The sequence below is a fragment of the Hydra vulgaris genome, chromosome 06 (genome assembly GCF_038396675.1).
Source record: "Hydra vulgaris chromosome 06, alternate assembly HydraT2T_AEP".
NCBI lineage: Eukaryota > Metazoa > Cnidaria > Hydrozoa > Anthoathecata > Hydridae > Hydra > Hydra vulgaris.
The window spans coordinates 30537376-30562903 of record NC_088925.1 but is presented as its reverse complement, the minus strand read 5'-3'; the positions used below and the strand labels follow the sequence as shown (position 1 = coordinate 30562903).

The window sequence follows — 25528 nt, the reverse complement described above, 5'->3', positions numbered from 1 at the left end:
AATATTACCATAACATTAACACTTAATTCAAACTATAAACAGTATTGTGACTATAAACTACTGTTTATTTGGACAGTGTTCAAATCACTGAATTAACTATGTATATTATCATCAACTTTATGAATTCTGTGATTCCAATTCAGATCATCAACAGTCCTGATAATACTATCTTGTGACTTTTGCAAAAATACCTCACTGCCCAACAGTGACATAATTAAAATGCTTAAACATAGATAAAAGATGCAAATGCAAGTGCTTCTCAACAAACACTTGGATTTACAAAACATAAACAATTTACAAACTAAACTATTTTAATAAACCCGTTAAATCTTTTTTAATAAAATATGAAAATGGTTGATGATTTTTTTTTAAACATTATAAAATTAATAACTTTCTACAATATAGAAATGATTAGAAATTACAGTATAAATAAATGATTAGAAATTAATAAATAAATTACAAATCTTTACAATTTAACTTCAAATATATAACCCAGCAAACACAATTAGAAAATAAACCAACAACCACATCAAAAATGAAAATTAAATTTAGAATAAACAATTTTAATTAATAAGAATTTTAAATTCTAGAAAAGGAGCAAAATTGAATAAAAATAAATAATTCTGTTCAAACGAAATTACTTCAAATGTTAATAAGATTATAAAAAGATATTTATGAATATTTGACATTCCTATTAAATTTATTAAACCTATTAAGAACACAATATAAATAAAACTATGCTTGATAAGTTGTTGATGCAACTCGCCCACCATGACCAGTCCAATCAGTATGATGAAAAGTACCAGGAGTATCATTTAATTCATAAGTATGAGCCCCAAAGTAATCTCTTTGTGCCTATTTAAAATATCAACAAATAATTTTTACAAATATTAAAGTAGAAGTTGTTATACTTTATATTAACATATTTATAAAAAGGGAATAAATACTTTATTAAATAAATTAGTGTTATTTTTATACTTAAATATAAAAAAATTAAAAATATCAATAAATTAGCAAGTAGTTTTTTCAAATATTAAAGTACAACAAGGAGCAAAAAATACTTTATTAAATAAATAGGTTTTATTTTTAGCTGTTATACTTTTATATGAGATAATAAAAATTTTTAGTATTAAAAGTGATGGTATTTGTAATATAAAGTTCAGATTAGTTTCTCTACAAATCTCTTTGCATTCTTCCCTGTATGGAATACTTTTGCCATATTTGGGCTGGCTCTTTTAAAGATGCTCTTTCTCTATTTGACTTCTAAAGTAGATAGAGAAAGAGGATTTTTAGAATGCATCTTTAGAGTCTAAAAATGTATTGAAAATGTAGTTAGACCTGCTCTTTCTGCCAGGCTTGAGCCACTATCCAATTGTTGCAAGGTTACATCTCTTTCTCTTTTCTACAAATACTGTCATCATTGCTGCTCAAACAAGCTATCATCTCTAGTTCCATCAACTATTTTGGTTCAGCAAAGTTTTTTTACTGTATCTGTCTCTTAATTATCTAGTTTTTTTCCTCTCACATCGATGTTTTGGAGCTCACTCCTACTTTCATATTTTCCTGACTCATACAACCTACAACCTTTCAAGTTTTCTGTCAACCTTTTTCTCTTTAATACAAATTTTTTTAGCTTTTTGTCACAAAAATTTCATCACACAAATGATATAACTCAGCCAGCACAAACACATGTTTTTAGAATCTAAAATGTTAACACCTTTAGACGTCTAAATTCAGATAACTATAAGACATCTAATTGTTTTTATCTTTGAGACGACTAAAAATAGCTGTTTCAAGCCGTCTAAAAGATGACTACTAATAGATGTCTTATATTTATCTGAATTTAAACATCTAAAAGTGTTAACATTTTAGATGCAAAGAAAAACGTCTAAAAGATGTGTTTGTGCCGGCTGGGAACATGAATTAATAATTGAACAAAAAATGAACAGAGAGAAAACTATATTGCAAAGTAAATGAAACATAAATCAAACATTTAAATCTATTTCCATTTAAAAATTAGTTGTCAATTGAGAAATAAACTTATTTACGCATTAGAACTCTTTCCCGTCATCATGTTTTCCAATTCATTCAAATTACAGTTTTTTAAATATTCTTTCAACTGTTTTATTTCTCTTAAACAATTTTTTTTGTTCTCTGATAACTCCAAATTAAATAGTAGTTGTTTGCAGCCTTGTTGTGAGTAAATGAACTTTAAAAAAAACCTTTTAACAAAAGACAAAGCAACTAAAGCGTAAAATTCTCTGCTTAAAATGCCATTTACATTTGTTTTAGGCGCGTTGTAGTTACTATTTAACCTTTTTATAAAACCATGTTTACCAGCATTCAAGTAATTTGAGTTTATATAGTTGTATCTACAATTAGTCTTTTATTTTATGAAACCATGTTCACCAGCATTCAAGTTGATTGATTTTATATAGTTGTATCTATGATTAGTCTTTTTGTGAAATCTTGTTGTTTGTGTTTAGATGTATCTATGATTAGTCTTTGCATTACTTTACTACTGGGTGGTGATAAAGAGATAGGTTTTTTTCATAAATAGTGTCAGTGTTGTGATAAATAGATTATGATTTACATGGTTATTTATCTTGAATGTTTAACATTAGGGTTATTCTTAAATATTGTTCTAATAATTTGTGTAAATATATAACATAATATTTTCTTCTAATTTGTGTAATTATATAAAAAAATATTTCTGTAAAAACTTTAATTTTTAAGCTTAAACTGATACCTGAATTAGATTAGCAGGAAGTCTTTCAGTGCTAAAAAAACCAAAGTATTAAGATTTTTTTTCAAATAAAACTTAAAGTTTACATTTTAAATTTAAGACTTAAAGTTTACATTTTAAATGTTCACTCACCGAAAACCATCATAAAAAGCTAATGCAGATGAAAAGCATGGAACAGCCACACCAAGAAGAACAGCATTTGATACAGTTCGTCGCCAAGACAACTGAAAAATCCAAAACAAACTTTTTATTTTTGAAGAAAAAATGTCACCCAAAATCTTTTAACTTTTTAATAATCCCCTGTATCAAAAAGCTACAAAAAATTTAAATTTTCTAATTTTTTCTTAACATGCTGTCAATTAGAAATCTATCAATTAAACTTTATCAATATTAATTTGCTTTTATTATATTTAAAAAACATATCTAAACCCAAACCCTATATATCTAAAAACCTTATTTCGCTTTTAATAAACCTGTCTATAGGCTATCTATAGATGTTTTAATAACACTATAGGAACTATGAATGTTTATCCTATGGTAGGTTTTTCTTTATTTTGAAAATCAGTTTGTATATTACATTTTAAATAAATAAATTTTTATAAGATAAAATCTGATATTGCTAGATGATGAAAAGAAAGAGTTTTTAATTTGTATTAACAATTTTTCTTTAGACATTTTTAAAACAGTTGTTTTTTGTAATTTCTTAATTTAAAAATAATTATAATGCTAGCACTTTTAACAACATCTTGAATTAGCTTTTTAGTATTGTAGAATTTTAAAAAAATAAAAATAAAAAAAACTATTATAAATTTTTCAAAATACAAAATAATTAAGCATACCTGAGCTTTATGAATAGCAGCTTTAAAAAAATCATCCAATAGCAAATTCGTAAGGTTGGGATTTTTTTCAAAAGCATCACAAATATTTCCAAGAAACTGGCTATAATCGAAAAACAAGAAGATTTTAAATAAAAAGTATAATAATTATTATCTGAAACCCACTAAAGTACCTTCTTATAATACATCCACCCCTCCACATCATTGCTATGTTGCCATAATTTAAATTCCATTTAAAATCTTTGGCTGCTTGTCGAAATAACATAAAGCCTTGTGCATATGAAACTATCTTTGATGCATACAAAGCCTAAAAACAAAATATTTTTGTTAATAAAAATTACAATAAACAACTTGTTTACTAATTTTTAAGTAAAGTAGTAAAGCAAGTTATATACATTTTTTATAATGGTAACACGTACTACCATTAAAAACAGTGTAAAATAACTATGAGTATCTGTTTTTTAATGTTGCAACACATTTATATGTTAGTGTGAGTATGTTGCACGTTGTATTCAGGCAAGTGACAAATGAAATGTACATTAGGCCAAAATTTTTAATTATTGGAATACTTAAACAATCTTTTGATAATTTAAGATAATTTACAGTTTATTCAGCATTTTAAATGCTACATAAATTATATCTATTTAAGTATATTCCAAAAGATTAAAGATAATTCAAATATTCAAATAGATAAAAGTTTTATGTAAATGGCATAACGCACAGGTAAAATTGCCATTTTGTATGCAGACAACATAACACTTCTTAACAAGGCCTTATATATGTAAAATCCTTGTAAATGTTCAACACTGTCAAAAATATGCAAAAAACTTAAATTAAACTTGCTTTAATAACACGCACATATCAACTACTTTGAAAATTGTATTAATAAATTATTAAAGCAAACAAAAATGCTGGTAACAACAACTTGTATCAAATGTCAAAAAAAAAAAAAAAAATTGTACTTTACATTTTAAAAACCAGCAGCAAAATATTACTACTATATATATATATATATATATATATATATATATATATATATATATATATATATATATATATATATATATATATATATATATATATATATATATATATATATATATATATATATTTATATATATGTATATATATATATATATATACATATATATATATATCAAAATACTGCACTACATTGTACACAATAACATGTCTGCAATGTTTTTTGTCAATTAAACTAGATTTGTTGTAATTTAGCAAACTGTAATAGTTTTAAAACATGTCAATAAAGCCTATAAGACTTACAAAAGCAAATAAAAAGTATTTCATGATGTTTCATATCAAAATATTAAATCAAATGACCACTATTGAAACACTGTTTTTTTATTTTGAGTAGTACTATAAAATAAAAACTCAGAAATATATGTAATACTTGTTGATTAGGAATTATTAACTACAATTTGGACACTTAATTAATGTATGTATATATATATGTAATACTTGTTGATTAGGAATTATTAACTATAATTCGGACACTTAATTAAAAATATTAACCTGGCGAATATCTTCAATAAATTCTGCTTTGTTACCAGTATAAATGTTTTGAAGAGGCCCTTTCAATGATTTGCTAGCTTCAATTCTTTCACATTTTAATGAAGAAAGACATCTTGCAAACACAGATTCAGCTGTAATTTCAACACATATTTAACAAAATATTAAAAAAACTTGAATTTAAAAATTTAAAAATTATTGTGTCAAAAAAAATTTTTTACCGATTAGGGTAACAGGTACTCCAGAATCCAAAGCATTTATTGCCGTCCATTTTCCAGTACCTTTCTATTATTACAATATATAAAACAAAATTTTAAACATTAAAGTAATTTTATCCATAGTTTTGTTTGACAATTTTATAATTAAATCTACTGTACTTATTTTATAACACAGGTATCTCTTAAAAACATAGTAAAGAATTTAACTCAAATTTTTGTCAGTTAATTTAACACAATTTAATACCTGGCCAGCAGTATCTCGAATTTTCTCAACTAAGTAGTCACCATTAGTGTCTTTATATTGAAGTATAGCAGCTGAAATTTCAATTAAATAAGAATCCAATTCTGTTTTATTCCAATCTTCCATGACCTTTAAGAAATTAGTTTAAAATGTTAAATACATAAATTTATTTATATCAAATTTAAAAATTCAATGCCATACTTTAAAACAATATATATATATATATATATATATATATATATATATATATATATATATATATATATATATATTTTACTGTAAAAGACTTATTTATCAATTTAAAAAAATTAATTACTTTTCCTATTTCAGGAGCTGACATACCAAGACAAGTTTTCATTAAACTATATGCTTCACATATCACCTAAAAATTTTATAAAACATCTTGTGTATTCAGTGAAACTCAGTTATCTTGAATCTCTAAGGCAAAATAATCAAATTTTTAACTATTTATAAAATATGTTTGAGCAAATTTCAATGAATTAGTGAGAGATACTTTGACAATTTCTTTAAGTTTAGTTTTGGTGTTTCAACAAATGTTTAAATAATAAACATTAGGATTAAATCAATTTTCAAACAAACACTTAATTAAAAACTAAATTAAACCATAAATTCTATAAATCACTAAAAAAAACAATGCAAATTTCAAAGATAAGGAGGAAAAAATTAATTTTTTCTTTTTAATCTTTATTCTTTAAAAATTTTCATGTTGAAATTTCATGTTAACTTTTCATTTTCTAGTCTTCTGCAAGGTACCTAATTGTGGTTACAACCTACATTTAAGTTGTAGTCTGGTTGCAGATAGAGTAAACCAAATATTTAAAAATGACTTTGATTTAAAATAAAATATTAAATTTATTAGATAATACTATATGTATAAACAGATACAATATAATAAAAATAAACCTACTTGCATATCTCCATATTCTATACCATTGTGAACCATTTTAACAAAATGTCCAGCTCCTTCATCCCCTACCTATATATAAGATGAAAAAATCTTATTTTTTCTTATATAATGAATAAGTGCAAAGTACATTTATTGTACAGTTTTGTATATATAAGATGATAAAATCTTATTTTTTCTTATATAATGAATAAGTGCAAAGTACATTTATTGTACAGTTTTGCAAAAGCTGAACATATTTTTTATGAATTTTACAATAACCAATATATACATTAAAAGTGCTGTCTTGAAGTCACTAAATTTATGTTTTACATTAAAAAAAATTTTTAAATCCCATAATTCAAACCCTGATGATATATAAAATATCAATAGTATACCCAATCACAGCAGGACTCATTTTCTTTAGTCTTTGCAGAGATTGCTTGGAAAATCTGTTTAATATGAGGCCTAAAATAATACAATATTGCTTAAAGGAAAAACAAATAAAAAACTTTACAAAATAAAGAATAAATATTAAACTTATGTTAAAAAAAACTTTCTAATTTTTTACAAATTGATAACTCTCCAGGCCAATACTAAAATTGCAACATCTAAGAAAACTTTAAACATTTTAAACTAAAATTTTGCATGTGAACTTTCTTTATAAAATGCTGAAGCCAAAGATGTTTTTAAAAAGTATGAAAGCCTGTGGTTCAAAATTTCCTAAAATTTGTTGATGTTAAACCAAATATTAAGTTGTGAAATTTAATTTGAAATTCTTCAACATCCCTATAATAATTTAATTGAGAGTATTATATTACTTAATGATGTGAAAAAACCTATCAACAATTTCAAAGTTACACCTATCAATTTCTCCAAAACTCCAAATTGATGTCATGGATTCTTTCAATAATGATAGATATGAATGAAATTAAAATGAGATAAGTTCACACAAAAATTATAATTTTTATTTTTAAACATATTTTTAACATTTATAGGACAACTTAAATAACCTGGACCTTATGGCAGTGGGATCAAAATGGATTCCCTAAATAAAAGTATTTTCAATAAAAATCAATTTATCCAAATATCAATCAAGATCAAGCCTTCCCAGTGTCAAATAGGTGGCCAAAAATAGTTTTGAAGAAAGTAATAACTTTTATTTAATTTTTTTATCTTTATGTCATTTAAACTAACAATTTATTGACTTAGTTCAAACACCTGGACGGCGCTGCGTTTTGACACAATTTTAAGAGTTTTTATAAAAGTACAAATTTCAAATTTTTTTTCTTTTCTCTCTTATAGTTAAACTTATTAAAGGAAAAACTTTTAAGATTTGTTGGGCCCTAATGACTGTTTTTTTATGGGACAATTCCGAACAACTAGCCGCGCTACTGATTATATTATTTATCATTAATTATATTGTTTCATTGGAGCAGGTAATTTGTAAAGATAACCCATTACCCTCATAGACCTAACTAGTAAACTGTGTAGTAGGCCACAAATACCTAAGAGGACACTAGTACTTCTACTAAAGGTTACAAACTTGTTTTAATTTTTAAAAAGAGAATATTTAAAAACTTTCTTCAAAGTAATAATTTTTCACAATTTTTACTTTTAATATTGCTATATTTATTTCACAGGTCAATGCTTTTATCTTCTAAATAATCTTCATTAGTAGCTTCAAAATTTTTCATTATTTCATCTTCTAAATTAATAATTTCTGTTGGTTCCTAAAATTTTAAGTCTGAGGATTCTAGTTCTGTCAGTTTTATTGATTCTTTATTGTCCACTTCTAAAATTAAAAAACTATTTACTTTTTCTGGAAGTTTGAGCACAACTTTCTTCATCCATCTAGATTCCCAGAAGATAGAACTAATAAGAGGATCAGATGGTCTCATTGCACAACTAAAGACGTCTTTAAAATTTACTTGTCTTGAACATTTACAAGCATGTAGTTCACGGTGTCGTCTGTAATATTTGTTTCAGCATTCAGATGCTTCCTTGGCTAAAACTCCCAAGGAAATTGGTGAGTTGATCATTATTTCTGCTCAACGTGCAAGAACTTTGTGAACTGTTGACGACATTTTATACTAATCATACAGCTCTAAATATTGACGGTATACTGTTTTACAGTATAGCGCAAATAACTCTGGATTCAATGTTTGCTAACAACTTATTGCAATTAAGATATTTTTGAACATTTTAATAATTGTCTTATAAATCCCTAATAATTTGCATAGTTCTTTTGGGTCAGAGAACGCTTTTCAAAAACATTTCTAGTGGTAGATGTTCCTGCTCCACTAACTGTGGGAAAATCAACTCGGAGATGCTTTCTATTGAACATTAATTGCTGGATAAATTTCTTTTTGTTATTGTATATTGTCTTGAACTCTTTGGTTACTCTCTATTTTTTGAATTCGAGTCGGTATGAAATATGTAAAAGACACTCTAGAAATCTTATCCAAGCATGTAATGGAGATATCCCATAGATAAGTGTACCTTTTTTTGCTGTAAATCCACTAAGAGGCATTAATTTGGTCCACAAAAAGTCATTTTTTGAATTGGAAACACTAAGCCTCAAAGGTGCAACAACTGCAAACATGCTTGAATCTTGACTGTCAACAGAATCGGAAAACACTTGGTTGTACAAAGCCTGCCCAGTAGATCCATCCTTACCCCAACTGTTTAAAAGCAACATATTTTCACTAAGTTTGTTACTGATATCCAAATAATCCATTATATCTTTTTGCCTCATTTTTACAATTTTTTCAGCGATATGATTCATAAGTGCTTGTAAATCTACTTTGACTCTTAAATCACTGACTTCTAAGTGATTATCCTGTAGACTACACTACTTAAGTGCTTTTTCAACTGTTGAATAAGTTGGATATCTTATTTTAGATGCCTGTTGGATTCATTTATATTCAGATACGCTAAGATCTACGTCAATTATTATTGCAGCGGCTTCTTCAGCTATCATTTTATTGCTGTCATTTGTCAACTGAACAACATATGATGTGAATCTTTATGATTTTTGATGACATCTGTTAACACATTGAATAAAGAAAAAGCTTTTTGATTATATATTTTTCTATAAGCTATAAGTAATGTTTTTTCAATTAAATCAAAATTTGAATTTGTATGCCTGCAATTATCCGATATTTACTTCTCTTACTCATATCATCAAAATCTTTTTTTGTTCGGCCTTTTATATTTTGTGCCAATTCCAATAACAAAACATCTATTTCAAACTTTTGATTTAACCCTTTTCGTGTTTCTTTTCAAAAAAAAAAACTGTGTTTCTTGATGAATCTCTCCAAAATCTTAGGTAATTCGATTCAACTCCATTTAACTTTTGTATCAAGTTTTCTTTTTTACCATCACTTATACAAACTCTAGAAGTTATGAAAAGTAAAGCATTGTTTATATTTTCTTCTTTTGTTGAATATTTGAAACAGCTAATAATATCTTTAGTTGTAAAATCTATTGCTTTTAATTTTAGTAGAATATATAATTTTTTATTTTTTTAACATTTTTTTTTTTTTTTTTAATTATGTAATAACCTATAATAAATAAAGTATAGTTTTCAATTGATTATTAAATACAAAGTCTTATGCAGACTTTTGATTAATTATCACTTGGGAAAACAAAAAATTGAAAATTAGCTATAATCCAGGTAGCGCAAACTTCAAATAGAAAATTCTCGAATAGTTGCAAAAAGTCGCCACTAATTTTCGCCGCTAATTTTTTAAAAATAGACTCAATTCCACGTTATTTAATAATAGTTTGGTTGATACCTTTTGACACTATATTTTTTGTGAAATCACGGAAATTGAAAGTTGTGATTTAAACTTCTTTCAGCTTAAAACATCATAAAAATTTAAAAAAAAAAAGTTTTTTTTTTTCTTGAGCATCTTAAGACAAATATAATTTGATACTCTTTAATATATATAAATTTATTAGCAGAAAAAAAAATTATTCAAAAAACACTGCAAGAAAAACAAAAAAATTTTTTTTTAAACTTAAATTTGGCAACCATTTTTGACTTTGATGGTCACTATCTATGGGATTACCATCACCAGAATAAAAATATTATGTATTTTCCTTAATCTGAGTATTCTAAAGCAGTAGGAATTTAGTTTTCAAAAATCTGAGACAATTTTTTATGTATTTTGGCCACCCCAAAACACATAGTGCTTGTGCGGTTTTCTGTCACGTTTGTCCATGTAAAAGTTTTTTATTTAAACAACTTGGTCACAGCCGTTTGCAAAGTTTCAAAAGTAAAAAAAGCAAAACTAACGAAAGAGTAAATTAAAATAAACTAAATTTTTTTTTTTTTTGCAAAACATATACTTGTTACATTAATATTTATTATTCGTAACTGGACAAAACAGCCATAGAAGCCTCAGGGAAGAAGAAAAGATTATATTAGAGTAAGAGTTAGCTAAAAACTTTTAAATGATGTTGGACAGATGTCCAGTATAAAAACACAAAATTCAAGCAAAGATTTATTATTAATAATTGTTTACATATATTTCACTAATAAGGTATTAGACCAAAAGGAAGGGGACAGGTAGAACTAAGTGCACTGAGCCAAATGCTAAAAGCAACAGGTATCCAAAGCGCTAAAAGATTGAGGATAAAAAATGTACAGGAATAGAAAGGTAATATGAAACAATTAAGGCCATGGGGGAAATGTGTAGACAGCATGGCACAATTGATGCTTAAAAACTATGCATATACGTGTGCGCACTTTACTTAGAAAATACACTGAGAAGCTTAAATGGTATAGGAAATCTAAATGTGAAGAGATGTATATCAATCAAAAACATAAACAAAATAATTTTTATCAAAATGAAAAGATAAATGGTCACAAAGCAAATATATGAGCAGCAAGTTTTACGAGAAAAACAATGAAAACTTGGAGAGAAGTAGAATTCGAACCATGACCATTCCACGTATGAAGTAAACACCTAATTCAAATAAGCTAAACATGTGTGTACTGATGGACATATGAATTTAAATATATAATTAAAAAAATGATGTAAAAAGTAAAGCATATGAGATAGATACATATATATGTATACATAAACAAACCAACATATGTGTGTATATTACCATTTACACATGCATTACATAGACATATTCATATAGAGACAATATTTACTTGTTACATTAAAATTATACAAATATATTTTACAAACAGATAACAATTTATTTTTTTGTTTTCCTTTTCAAAAAGAACAAATAAAAAAATATATCAGTCTTTTTATGCCGATTCAAAACTGTTTTATTTTGCTTTACTTTATCCAATTTTGTTGCTGAAAATAACAACTACCCTAAAGAAGCAAAAATAAAAATAGTACACAAATTATTTAAATTAGTAGTTTTTATTTCATTTTTTTCTATTTAAATTAATTTTAATTTTCTATTTTTGTTAGTTTTGATTTCTTTGTTTTTGATTTAATTTTTTCAATTTCCTTTTTAATAGTATAAAACACTTGAGCAGCCGTGGCACAGTGGCAGTGCACTTGCCTCAGAAGCAAAAAAGGTTCAAAGCCCATCTCTGGACAAGTTTTGCGACATCAGTTAGGAAGGAGGCGTGAACTTCCAATTAAATGCTCATCCGCGGTGCTCTATGATAAGACTGTAAGGACTTCTTGGGACACCTAAATAAAATTTAAAAACAAAAAAAAATATGTTTTCACTTACACCAGAAATACCATTAACAATAAAGGTAGTTCTACAAGATGTAACATGAATTACTGGTAAACACTTTCCATCTTTGATGCCAAACTGAAGAATGACTCACAGAGCACACTTTTACTACAATCACAGAAAGCAAAAACTTGATAAAAATATTTTAGTAAAACATTATTTTTTATCGCTTTCAGTTTCCAACAGTTACGAATAACTATTTGTATGGCTTCAATAATGTATTAATTAAATACTTTTTGTTGTTAACACCGCGCAAAATGAAATATACATTACATAATTTATTCCAACTGCTTTTAAAAGTAGCTTATTTTTTATATAATTATACCAACACAAATGTATTAGTTTTTAATTAGGTTTATAAATTATGTCAAAAAAACACTTCAAGATATTTTTATTACTTTATAGATATATCTCCTGCAAAACTAACAGACCTTCATATTTTGTGATTATTTACGAATTCTTTGTTTGCATAAATTAAATACCAATAAATATAAAGTTGTTCGGTTTGGCACTAACAACCAATTGGATTTGTTTAAAATTATCAGCTTTTTTTTTTACGAGTTTGTTTATTATATGCCTTAGTTGCATTGAGTAAGAAGAATAAGTGAAATATATAATTATATATTATTATACATAACCATGTCAGAAATTAATGAAAACAGCTTATTTATCTCAAGTATATGGTTATATATAAATTATACATAACTATGTAAGAATTAAAAAAAAAAACAGCTTATTTATCTCAAGTATGTGGTTATATATAAACTATGCATAACTATGTCATAATTTAAAAATATATATATCTTGATTGTACATTCAGCAATGCTGACCTAACTGCCGACCTAGGGAGTTTTGAGGTTGGCAAAAATTGCCGCCCTCTTTTCTATATTTTATGGTCAAATCTTTGTTTCAAATTTTTTCTGCCAACCTGATGCTGACCTCACACAGAATAAGGTCAGCAAATTATTGCTGACCTTATTTTTCGTAATTCAGAGGGCTGTTGATATTAACTTTGTTATATAATTACTTTATGTTACTTTAAACGTTTATCAGTTGCTTATAAGCTGTACATCTCGGAATTATTTGAAACGGTAATGGTAACAAGAAATCAATTAAATTTAGAACGAGAAAATTACGATTTATTTTATTATTTTTGTAAAGATTTTTCTTTATTATTATTATATGAGTTTCACCTGATCGAAGATCTGCTGGATGTAAATCAATTTGTCAACAAACTCGGTTTGAATTTTTGTTCATTTAGTTGTAACAATTTGCCTGCCTGCTGAGAAGACTCAACAGAGAAAGAGAAGACTCAACAGTCTGAGAAGACTCAACAGAGGTTGTAGAGGAGATGATTATGCACAATTAATCTGGAGCTTGTTCTTCCAGTAAATGAAATATTCTTCTTATTTTTCCACCATTCTAATGCATTGCACCATTTTTCTGTTTTTAATCTATTCATAGACATAAGTGTCCCATTCTGTCTCAATATCGCTCTTGCACTTAATATTGACAGTAAATTTAGCTGCAGCATTATATATTATACATAGTATTATATTAATACATTAGCAATCATTTTCCGTATAATTCTCTAAGGGGAAGTATTTATTTCGCAATCGCTAATAGTTATTCTGAATGATTGTTAGAAATTATTGTCCATAGGGAATTGTTTACGTAACAATCTTTACAATACATTATAATGTGAAATTATAATTATATAAGTATATAATATATACATTATAATATAAAATTATAATCATAAAAAAATAAAATTACATTAAAAAAACAAATAAATAAATATTAAATTCAAAACTATATAAAGAGTAATACAACTTCTTATTTGAAAATCCATTTTTAAAGAACTTTCTCACCTAAAACTAAAAAACTTTGTAGACAAAAAAGGATTTCTGATTGGCTAAAGCATTACCTAACATTTTGCGAGAGAAAAGCGCTAATTTTTAAAAAAAGATGTTAATTTTCATTAAATTTGGTACAGCAAAAGAATTAGAGGTTTTTGATAAAATTTTGTTTTGTCTCGAAATGAAGCGAGATTAGATTTTTTATTTATCTTTATAACAAAATGGCAACAGTTAATTAAAAAGTAATCGAATGCCTTCTGAAACGATAAACTGCTGCATTTTGTTTCATTAATCTCGCTAAAAATTACCGTTTAGTTCCGAGATACAACAGCTTAGTTGCTTATTTAATGCAACTTTATGCAAAGTTTGAAATTGGATTTACTCTTTTTTTTTTTTTAATTTTATTTATTCTATAACAAACCTTTATTTAACATGCTCTACCAATAATTTTCATAAAGATGATAAAAAGTTTAACAATAGATTGGTATGTATAATTTAAAATTTTAAATGTTCAAAATTTTAGGACTATCCTAGTGACCACCAACGACTATTATCACCTCAAAGTGTTTCCTAAGATAATGACATTAGGCAAATTTTAATTTTTTTTTTCAGCAGTGTAACTACTCATGATTAACCAAAGTGTTTGGCGATATAATATTATTTCATTTTTATTGAATCCTACTGATTCTGAGCTAAACAGTTCTTTATTTTTCAGTAAGTTTTACATGACATCCACAATAAATATTGTTACTTTTTATTTATTTAAATAAATCTGTCTATAAAGTCACAAACATGAAATACACACACATGAACCACCCAAGCATTAAAAATACAAACATCAAGTATGTAATTAAATAAAATCCTAGTTATATGAGCTTACCATGCTTCTGGTGCTCCACCAGGCATCAAAGAAGGACCATGTCGAGCTCCCTCTTCTCCCCCACTTACACCAGATCCGACAAAATAAATATTTTTTGCTATAAGGTCTTTACAACGTCTCTAATATGTAAAGTATTTTATAATATAAAGTATTAAATGTTATTTAATCACATTTTAAAAAAATACTGATTTTAATAAAAGTTTTTATCTAACTTAACAAAATTTAAAACCAAATAAGTTTTAACTTTCACTTCAGGTTTTGAAATTTATAACCTAACAGGCTTTAAATTTCATTTCAGGTTTTGAAATTTAAAACCTAATAGGTTTTTAATTTTATTTAATTAAAATAATGAAGAAAAAAAACCCATATAAAGCCCACAAATATACTAATAATTTGATGCAAAAAAAACATACATTAGTGTCAGTGTATTCAGAATTTCCACCATCGATTATTATATCTCCAGCTTCAATCAACGGTACCTAAAATCATTTAATGAAAATTTTACTTTTTTTAATTATATACCTATTATGGTTTTGATTTGACTTTAATTTTGATTGACTATATATTCATGAGTATTGCAGCCTGAATTCTTGCCTATTTTAGTAAACTTGACTGTTATATAAACACAAACAAATCAGTATGTACACATTACTATGCCTACTTCTAATTAAATCAGTCAATGCATGATTTGATGTGCCTATGCCTAAATAAAAATATCATTAAAGTAAATTTTTAATGAAATAATAATCAATTCTTCAAGTTTAAAACACAAGGTAACTTATAGAATCTTTTATTATAAATAAATTTATTTTATTAATATTTACCTTAATCCTGTTTGTTTAATGGAGATAAAATCTATGTACTCAAAAGTACATTAAGTATTTTTGAGTACATAGATTTTAATTTATATACACTTAAAAAACTAAAATAAAGGTAAAACAAACATTAAAGAAAAAAAATCTCTATTCTTAAGTAAACATGAAATCAATAGATGAAACTAATTTTAGAATCATAAGAGGAAATAATATAAAAAATTGAGATTAATTGAGGAAACTACTTTTTTGACCATCATTTTCTCATTGAGCTTTATAACTCCAAAAGATAAAGATCACACAAAAAAATCAGAGTAACAATGTTTTTTAATAGTCTCACCAGTTTTTTTATGTAATCATCAACTGCATCTCCTGCTTTAACTAACAACATAATTCTTCTTGGTTTTTTAAGCTTAGACACCATATCTTCTAATGAAGTAGCTCCTATTACATTAGTTCCTGCAAAAAAAAAAAAAAACTTAATAAATTTTTTTTTTTTGTTATTTTACCTCCCCAAGGCCCAGAAGGCCACTACAGACGAGGAGGCTACTTAATTGTGGTTATAACCCTCTCTCAACTCTATAACTCCGAAACACGAACCTTGACGAACAAGGCCGCTGCGCAGAGAAACAAGTTGAGCGCGGTACTACCAGGGACGTGGTGGAATTCGAACTCGGAACCTCTCGCTTATGAAGCGAGCGCTCTACCACTACACCACTACCGCATAAATATTTTATGAAGATTCTTTGTAAATTTAAAAAAAAAAGTACTACCTTTTGCTTCATTAGCCATAAATTCTTCAACTTTTGAAACAGTTCTATTGAAAGCAACCACCTTAAATGAGAATTTTTTTCAAAAAACTTTACTAATTTTATTTAAAATAAATTTTAAAACCAACTTTAATTTAAGTACATGTTAAATTACTAAACATGAAATCGATACTGCCAAGTTTTTTTTATCTCCAAATGGAAGTACAACTTTAAATCTAAAGCTCTCAAAAATATTGATTTCTATTAAGAGTTTTAAAACATCAAAGTATTAATAGTGCCATGTTGAGCATAAAATTCTATTTCTCTGTTAGCACTTTTGTTAGTTAGGTGTCTCTGTTAGCACTTTTGATGTGCATTGTTACGAATTTGGGTTAATTAGCTAGTTAACTAGGGTAAATGCATAGCTCAATGCTTAGTGGGGTGTTACTACCTATGATTAAGTCAAGTTCTTTTACAACATAAAACATGACTAAAATGACTAAAAATATTAAACATAACAAACCATCAACACCACCTAATAGTTTTAATTTTTTACAATTACTCAAGATTTTCGAAACAACATATCCTCTATTGAATAGTAGCTTTTGCAAAATTTACGAAACATATTTGCTCTTTGAGAGATTAATTTGAACTTAGCTGTTTTATCTTTGATCTTAGCATTGATAACTAGTTTCCTAGTCATATACTCCAACAGTCATATGCTTAGACTGGGCATATATTTACGTAGCAATCAACCTAATTGTCCTGCAATTAGGAATGAATCCTTTGACTATTCATATTTAAGCAAATATTGTTATTATTGGTGACTTTGATACTCCTCACCATGAATGACTTGGTACTAGTTTCACAGACCTTGCTGACTCTAAAGATCGAAATTATTATTTTTAATCCCTTATCACATACTTTTACTTTGGATTTGATCTTGTTTCTAATCTTAGCTTGTGGTCATGCTCATGGTTCAGATCATGCTATAATCTCACTAAAAAAAAATGATTGCCATTTTTTTTAGTGAGATTATAGCTTAATCAATTTTGAACAAATGCAAAAATGCATGATTTTTTTTTTAATTTTTATGTTTTTCTGTTGATCCAACTTAAATAATCAAACTAATATAAATAGTTAAAGGAATTAAAAATATATATGTATTTTTTTTTAAAATTAGCTTTTATCTTTATGAATTGTATCTCAAATAAAAACCTTTTATATCTAATGGTATATATAATATATACCTTAACATTTAATTTTTTATTCATTTATAGCTAATTTGAAAATTTGTTTATTAACAATAAACAAATTTTCAAATTAGCTTTTACCTATAAATATAAATTAAATATTAAAAAAAAAAACTAAAAATGACTTATATCAAAAATGAATAAGTATAATCAAACTGTATACTTATATTTGTCTGTATTTTAAAAGTGTTTACAAATATGATTTTTTAATAAGTTTTCATGATTGTTGACCTCGAAAATGACAAAATCTAGTATAAAATAAAGAATTAATAAATTCCAAAACAATTTATTTAACTTACGATTGACTAGATATTTTAAACACAGCTAAAGCTCTACAACTTTTACTCGACCTTTAAAAGTCTATGAGCTCTAAAGTGCTAAATTTTTATTCTGAAAATCTTGTAACAAAATAGTAAAAATTGTTTGGTTAACAATTATTAGTGTATAAAACAATCATACTTCAATTTTTTTATTCAAATTTAAGTAACAAAATAATCAAGGCATCACTAAAAACAAAAATTTTTATACATAACTATATGTTAGTTTTAAAAAAACCTGAGTGCGATCTTTTCAAATATGGTTGAATAAATAAGCTCCTTAATTCAGCAAACTCCCTGTTATTTGAACCTCTTAGGGGAATTTTAATTTTCTTTGAATAACAAAAACTTTTTCATGGAGAAACCTGGGAAGGCTTGAAATCTCGTATTTTATTTTAGAAATTAGGTTCTTTCATAGAAATTTTTCAAACACTTTTTCAAAAAAAATTTGGCATTTTGTTAGAAGAGTACACCGAAAACCAATGACAAAGATGTAATTCATCATAAAAATGTGTTCCACGATTAACAGTTTGTGTTGTCACAAGTTAAAAAAAACAATTTAAGTTGTTTTTAAGTCTTTTTTTACTCCAAAACTATTAGACAAAATGCAGATAATTTTTAACTAGAATTTTTCATCTGCAGATAAAAGTTTCCTTATGTAGAATTAAGTTCTAGATAATGAAACATTTATCCATTATTATTAATTTAAAGATGAATGAAGATAGGCTGATACCTGACCAATGTTTTCTTAAGTAATTTTAAAAACCTTCAAAAATTAAATGATGCAAAAATGCAAAGACTAACTTTAACTTAGATAACAATCAAAAACTAATTTAAACTCCTTTCACAAAATGCTTCATTGATACCTTAACATGAGTTAGCATGATGATCATTTGTGGAAACTTTTATGAAAGTAAATTTAATATTGAATTGTTTTAGCAGACTCTACAGACTTAAATCTACAATCATATTACATAAAATGGTTTTATTGCACAAGATTTTCTACATTATTTTAGCAAGCATATTGGATGACATTTTGCATGTCAAAATTCGCCTTATTTTTTAAACTAAATTATACATTAAAAAAAAGGTTCTTTTAAAATGATTTAAAAAAAAATCTCTGCATATTAAACCAAAAAATATCTAAATTTAAAACCAAACCGATGTCAACTTGACCAAATAAAGAATGTGGTTATGAAAAGAGATATGAACTTCCTTGTTAAATGCTCTTCTGCGGTGCTGTGACAAGAATGTTAGCACTTTTTGGAGCACCTATATAACTTAAATAAAAAATATTGAAGTCCCGTAGTCCTAAAATCTTAATAGGAACGTTAGAGTTGTGCTAGAAAAAAAAATTTCCAGTAGTCATCAGAGAGATAATAACTACTAGGAAAGACTTGGCCATCAAGATTCTGAGCAATCTTTTATTTTTTTAACAACCCGCTTGTACAAAAATATTAACAATTAATATAATGCTCTTGTGACTTTAGCTTAAACAAAGTTATTCCTTAATATCTTAATAATAGTTTTTTTGTTTTTTTTCACAATCTAAAGAGTTTTAAAATTATAACTATTTTTTTTTTTTTTTTTTACAATCTAAAGAGTTAAAAAATGATATGTATATATTATACTTACTATAAAACCATGGTCATTCATGTTTAAAATCAAGTTTTGACCCTAAAGAAAAATTATTTGAAATATGTACAAAAAAAATTATTTGCAAAATAATATGTATTTCAAAATATATTTATATTTTTATTGTTTTCATTATATTTAATGTGTGTTGTTAACTTTACGAAACTAGCTTTCTTACCATTACAGCCAGGCCAATTAAGGCAATGTCTCCCCTAAAATAAAAGTCAAAATATTAGAAAAGAGAATTTAAAAAATATATATTTGAGTAGGGTTTATAATGTTAGTTCAACATTTTCCTCGGAATATAATAACTGAAGATAAAAGCAATATAAGCATAACTTATGGTTGTGGGGCATAGTGTAATATAATATTTACTAGTATATACATAGTTATGTGTTTACTAGTATATACACAGTTATGTACATACTAGTAAAGGTCCGCTAAGTTTAAGCCAACAGTTATTGTTGTAAACAATAACTGTTGGCTTAAAATAATCTACACCTTATCTAAAACTCAATTACAATTTATATTTACAAAAACTTAGCACAGAAAGTAATTGTAAAAGAAAAAGAAGACAAATATCTTTAATTCCACTTTAATGTTGAATTAAAGATATTTGTCCCATATTTGTTCCCATGGTTGTTCCTGTTAATTGTAAACAGTGATAAGCCGAAAAATAAAATTTGCTGTGGGTTAAGATGGTTTCTAATATAATGTTAACAAAAGCTATAGGTGGGGGTTTAAATCAACTTCAAAAGTTTAATTATAAACTTGTTAGTAAACATCTAAAATTAACAGTCTTCTTTAAATAAATAAACTTTTGAGAATAAAAAAATGATGTGAACTTTAGCCTTGTTCCTGCCCTAAGATAATATAATCCTTGTCCTACTATTTAAGGACTTGCAAAATTCTAAAAAAACTAGGCCATTTTTCAATTTAAAGTCAATTAAATTTTTATTCTAAATTTTAAGAAGAAAAACAACAAAGAACTTTTGGACTTCTGAAATATATAAAAAACCTGTTTAAAAAACAACAAAAATAAAACAAAAACTCAACTGAGATCTATTCATGTGTATTAATGATAATAATACACAATACCTTAAAAAAGCTCTTGAATTTTCAGACAATAATAACATAAGTTGCTCTTACACATATATCTGTATTAAACATCCCATACTTTGTATGGATATTCTGTAGTTCCAGTTTTACTTTACATGACATGAAATTTACCAACACCACAGTAATAATTAAAATAATTTATATAACTAGTTAATTTTAGAACCATCTTATTTTAGATAATAACAAATATTGGTAGTCTGGTATTAAACTTTTGTTAAAACTTTAAATAAAATATAGCAAAAACATTTGCTAAAAAATATAACTTTTTTTGGTACTAAAAAGCAGAAAATAAGCTTTTTAATTTAAATTTATTTGTTCAGTAAACTAAAGCTTGACAAGTCTACAAAAGATTTATTTCCAAACAGATCTGTCAATCTTTAGTTTACTAAACTATTAAATTTAAATTAAAAAGCCTATTTTCTGCTTTTTAGTACAAAAAAGTTATATTTTTTAGCAAATGTTTTTGCTATATTTTATTTTCTACTTTTTAGTCAATGAGTTATGATATTTAGCAACAATGAGTTACAACATTTAGCAATGCAGTTGTCAAGACATTTGTAATTAAATGGAGCTTTATAGCCTTATTGAAGAAATGGAGTTTTTCCTTTTTAAAGGAATTTTTTTGTAAAGGATAGAAATTTTTCATATAAAATATAAAAGTAAAATAACAAAAAATAACAAATATTTCATTTGCTTTACCTTTTCATTCTCCCACTTTTGCAGTATACTTTTATATAATATATATATATATATATATATATATATATATATATATTATATATATATATATATATATATATATATATATATATATATATATATATATATATATATATATATATATATATATATATATATATATATATATATATATATATATATATATATGTATATAAAAGCAAAAATATAAATTGCAATGTGTTTGTAAAATATATTTGCATAACTTCAATGTAACAAGTATATATTGTCCTTTTATGAAAACGTCTATGTAATGAATGCATATACTTTTATGTATAACTTTTTGTATTACATGACTATATTTATTTCCTCCAAATTATACGCACGTTTAGCTTATTTAGATAAGGCATAGACTTCGTAAGCGGAATGTCGGTGGTTCAAGACCAACCTCTTCCGAATTTTTTTGTTTTTTTACACGCATTAAGCTGAATGATAAAAAGAAAAGTGTCTCCGTTAAATTAATTTGGATAAAAAACTTAAAGGAAAACAAGGTAATATGAAATAATTAAGGCTATATGTAGATGGCATTGCCTAATTGAAGCTTAAAAACTATGTATATATGTGTGTGCGCCTTACTTAGAAAATACACTGAAAGGCTTAAATGTTATAAGAAACCTCAATGTGATGAGATGTATATCATTTATAAACATACAAGAAGATTTTTTATATACATAAAAAAAAGGTAAATAGTTATGAAGCAAACACATGACCAACAGTATTTAAAAGAAAAACAAAAAATGTGGGTGATAATGGGGATCATACCGAGGACATTCCGTGTATGAAGTTAAAGCTTTATCCAAATGAGCTAAAAATGCGTATGCTTAGAGTAAAATAAATATACTTACATCAGGTCTCAGCGGGAAGAAATGAGTGCAAGAGCGGAGAAAAGTTCTCCTAAAATGAACATGGCAAGCCATGCGAGCTGCTCCTCTAAATAGCTTCTTATGAGAGCTTTTGGATTTTGCACAAGCTATCTGTTTATTCAATAAAAAATTGCTTATTAAAAACAAAACTTGATTTTATACTTGTTACATGTTAGGGTGTGACAAATTTACTTATTAAATGGAAATTGACATTTGTATCTTTATTTAATGACGAACATCTAATTTAAGAGATATATGTCATATAAGGAAGTTTTATTTTCAGATAATTTTTATAATATTTTTAAATATGCAAATAAACATTGCTTCACTTTAAGAAAAAAAAGAAAATTTTAAAAAATAGGCACACTATAAAAAAAATCTATTGTAATGTATAAAGGATGGTTTGTTTTAAAGGATTGCAAATGCATTTATTTTAAGTAAATTTGACACGCTTTTGTTAACGCATGCAAAAACCACGCAAAAACATAATTACTTTCTTTGATAGCGTACTTAGTTATTTTACTTAAACGCTAACATTATTAAAGAAAGTAATCATGTTTTAACACAATTTCTTTTAAAGTCTTTAAAATGTATTTTAAATTTTAGTAACTAATTGTTTTTTATTATAAATATGTTGTTTATAATAAATAAAAAACAAATATTTATAATAAATATATATATAAATATTTATTATAAATATGTGTGTTTTATTTATTATAAAAAACACATATTTATATATATATATATATATATATATATATATATATATATATATATATATATATATATATATATATATATATATATATATATATATATAATACATTAGACATTCGAAGTTGGAGAAAAGACAGACAATCAAATGTATCAAATTGATAAAGTAGAAACATAAAAGTAGATAAAAAAAGCTCATAAGTACACAGATTCAAATAGAAAAAAATATAAGATGAAGTTTATGAATTCGAGGGGCACTATTTTACTCAAGAGAATCTACCTATATGTTTTTAGAATGACTTCACAAAACAGCTCAAATATTATCAAACAAAAAAACTTCCTTATCTAATACTATTTAACAGAATTATATGAAGATTTGAATTATCTCCTGCTGCTACATCTGCAACTGTATCTTCTTTTTTTTAAGATTTGATTAAATCCATTATTTGACACACAAATTGCCTAATTTAACATATGATCCTAAATATATTTGGAGAGCCATGCAAGGGTGATGATTGAAACTAGTGTTTTGCCATAAAAACTAATTATTTAAGTACCTATTAAAGGTATATTTGCAGATTGAAGAAAAGATCCCACTATGATTTTGATTCAGGATACAATTACTATAAGGTTTAATTAAAAGATAGAAAAACAAGAAAATATAAGTGCTACTTCTAAACCAGAAAATAGCTATTTGATCCACTATATACCTTCAAAAAGTCTAAACAAACCAGCAAAAAAAACAGATATTGGACTTTATAACCGGATGGTTTCCAGAGGAATTGATCAAACCATAATTGTGATTGGCTCAGACTCTAAAATTCAATGACCGGATTTGGCAAAGATGGTGGATTACTAAAAAAAAACTTTGCAGTAAGGTTAGAAGAGATTCAGAGTTAGGTGATGCTGTCTTTCCCTGAACCCATTGACTGAAGTAATGAACTTATCTTAGATCCAATCTTTATTATATAAAAATTAGTGAAAACTGATAATAGACACATGTTTGAGATTTCACTTAATAATTCTTTAGTGTTCAAAAATTATGCTTACGTAAAATTTGTAACACTAAAATTTAACAAACACTAAAATATTATTAAATGAAATTTAAAATTTGCTGGTGAATTTAAATAACTTATAGGATAGTAAAACTTTATATTGTATTAGTCCTCACACTTAGGCAAAAAGAACTTTTAAGCTTTTGGTTTCTAGAGTCCAATCACAGTGATTTTTTACAAAACATTATTATTAGAAATAAGCATGGCACAAGCATACTTAATTTTGGAGTTTTACTATAGGCTGAAAGTGTCATGTGAAATATTGAAAATCCTGTGGTCTAATTAAAAAAAAAAAACAATTCCTACCTAACTTACTGTCTTTTTTAGAAATGCAAAAATTAATTATTCATATAGCAAGTAACAAGCTTGTTTATTTCGTTCTGTTAAGTTGTTTTAACAACAATGTGTTTGAAAAATTTAACTTTTTATTCTTTTATTGTTGTTTTCATTTTCATGTTATTTAATTTAAAATATTGCAATTTTCATGTTCATTTTTACGCCAAAAAAAAAAATTTCTGGAAAAAATTTTTTAACTGAATGTTGCCTAAAATACATATCGCATGATAAAATCACTCCCCAATAATAATAAAATATAATAAAATTAATCTATCAATATGTATACTAAATAGTATTTATCATATCAATTAATAATAACTGTAGCTTACGTTGGTTCAACCATGGTTTACTCCAGAAAGATTTTAAAAATCTTTTAAATGTTTTTGTCAGTTTAAAACAAGGAAGTATGCATTAAGATTATTAATGTAGGAGTCATTTGAACAACTGAGACAACTAAACTTAATTAGCGTAAAAATCGTCAAAAGTTGAAAAATGTGACGGAAATCAAAGTCATAATGAAAGTCTTATCTTTTTGACTAAAAGTGGTTTTACAAGAATTTAAATCGCTTATTTGTTAAAACCAGAGATTTATTATGTATTAGAGATTTTTATAAATTTAGAAATGGTTAGAATCAAAAGTTATGCTATTTTAGGTGGGAGTTGGTCCCCCTCTTTTTTCCGAAAAATTTTTCGCACCATTTATAAAAAAAGTTTTTTTACTCGTATAATATTTTTTCGTTTTGCATTATCCAAAATACATACAAAATTTAAACTCGTCTTCAGTATGCAACTGAATATATCTACTGCATTGATGTTAAAACAGATTCTGTTTCCATTGTTGATGTTTTCAAAAAAGCGTTACAAAACGTTCGCTCACGCAAAAAGCGGTTTTTGTCATCAAAAAAGAGGTACAGTTACAAAATTTTGAGGTGTTTATCTTCCGGAAAGCATTACTTGAATATTATTATAGATGATGAATTCATTTGGACCATTTTTTATTGA

The 25528-nt window shown here is 25.7% G+C and overlaps 1 protein-coding gene across 1 annotated transcript; it reads right to left on the bottom strand.

Annotated features, from left to right (window-relative positions):
- Nucleotides 1-420: 420 nt before the first annotated feature.
- Nucleotides 421-24997, bottom strand: LOC100211738 (6-phosphogluconate dehydrogenase, decarboxylating). The gene is made up of 18 exons (XM_065799836.1): nucleotides 24856-24997; nucleotides 19880-19913; nucleotides 19702-19743; nucleotides 16521-16581; nucleotides 16088-16206; nucleotides 15349-15414; nucleotides 14936-15054; nucleotides 6874-6943; nucleotides 6500-6568; nucleotides 5888-5953; nucleotides 5575-5700; nucleotides 5334-5397; nucleotides 5116-5246; nucleotides 3756-3889; nucleotides 3586-3685; nucleotides 2879-2970; nucleotides 2750-2780; nucleotides 421-855 (listed from the first exon to the last, which is right to left on the bottom strand). The coding sequence occupies exons 1-18, from the start codon at nucleotides 24867-24869 to the stop codon at nucleotides 736-738; spliced, it is 1458 nt and encodes a 485-aa protein (XP_065655908.1). The 5' UTR covers nucleotides 24870-24997; the 3' UTR covers nucleotides 421-735.
- Between the last annotated feature and the right edge of the window lie 531 nt (nucleotides 24998-25528).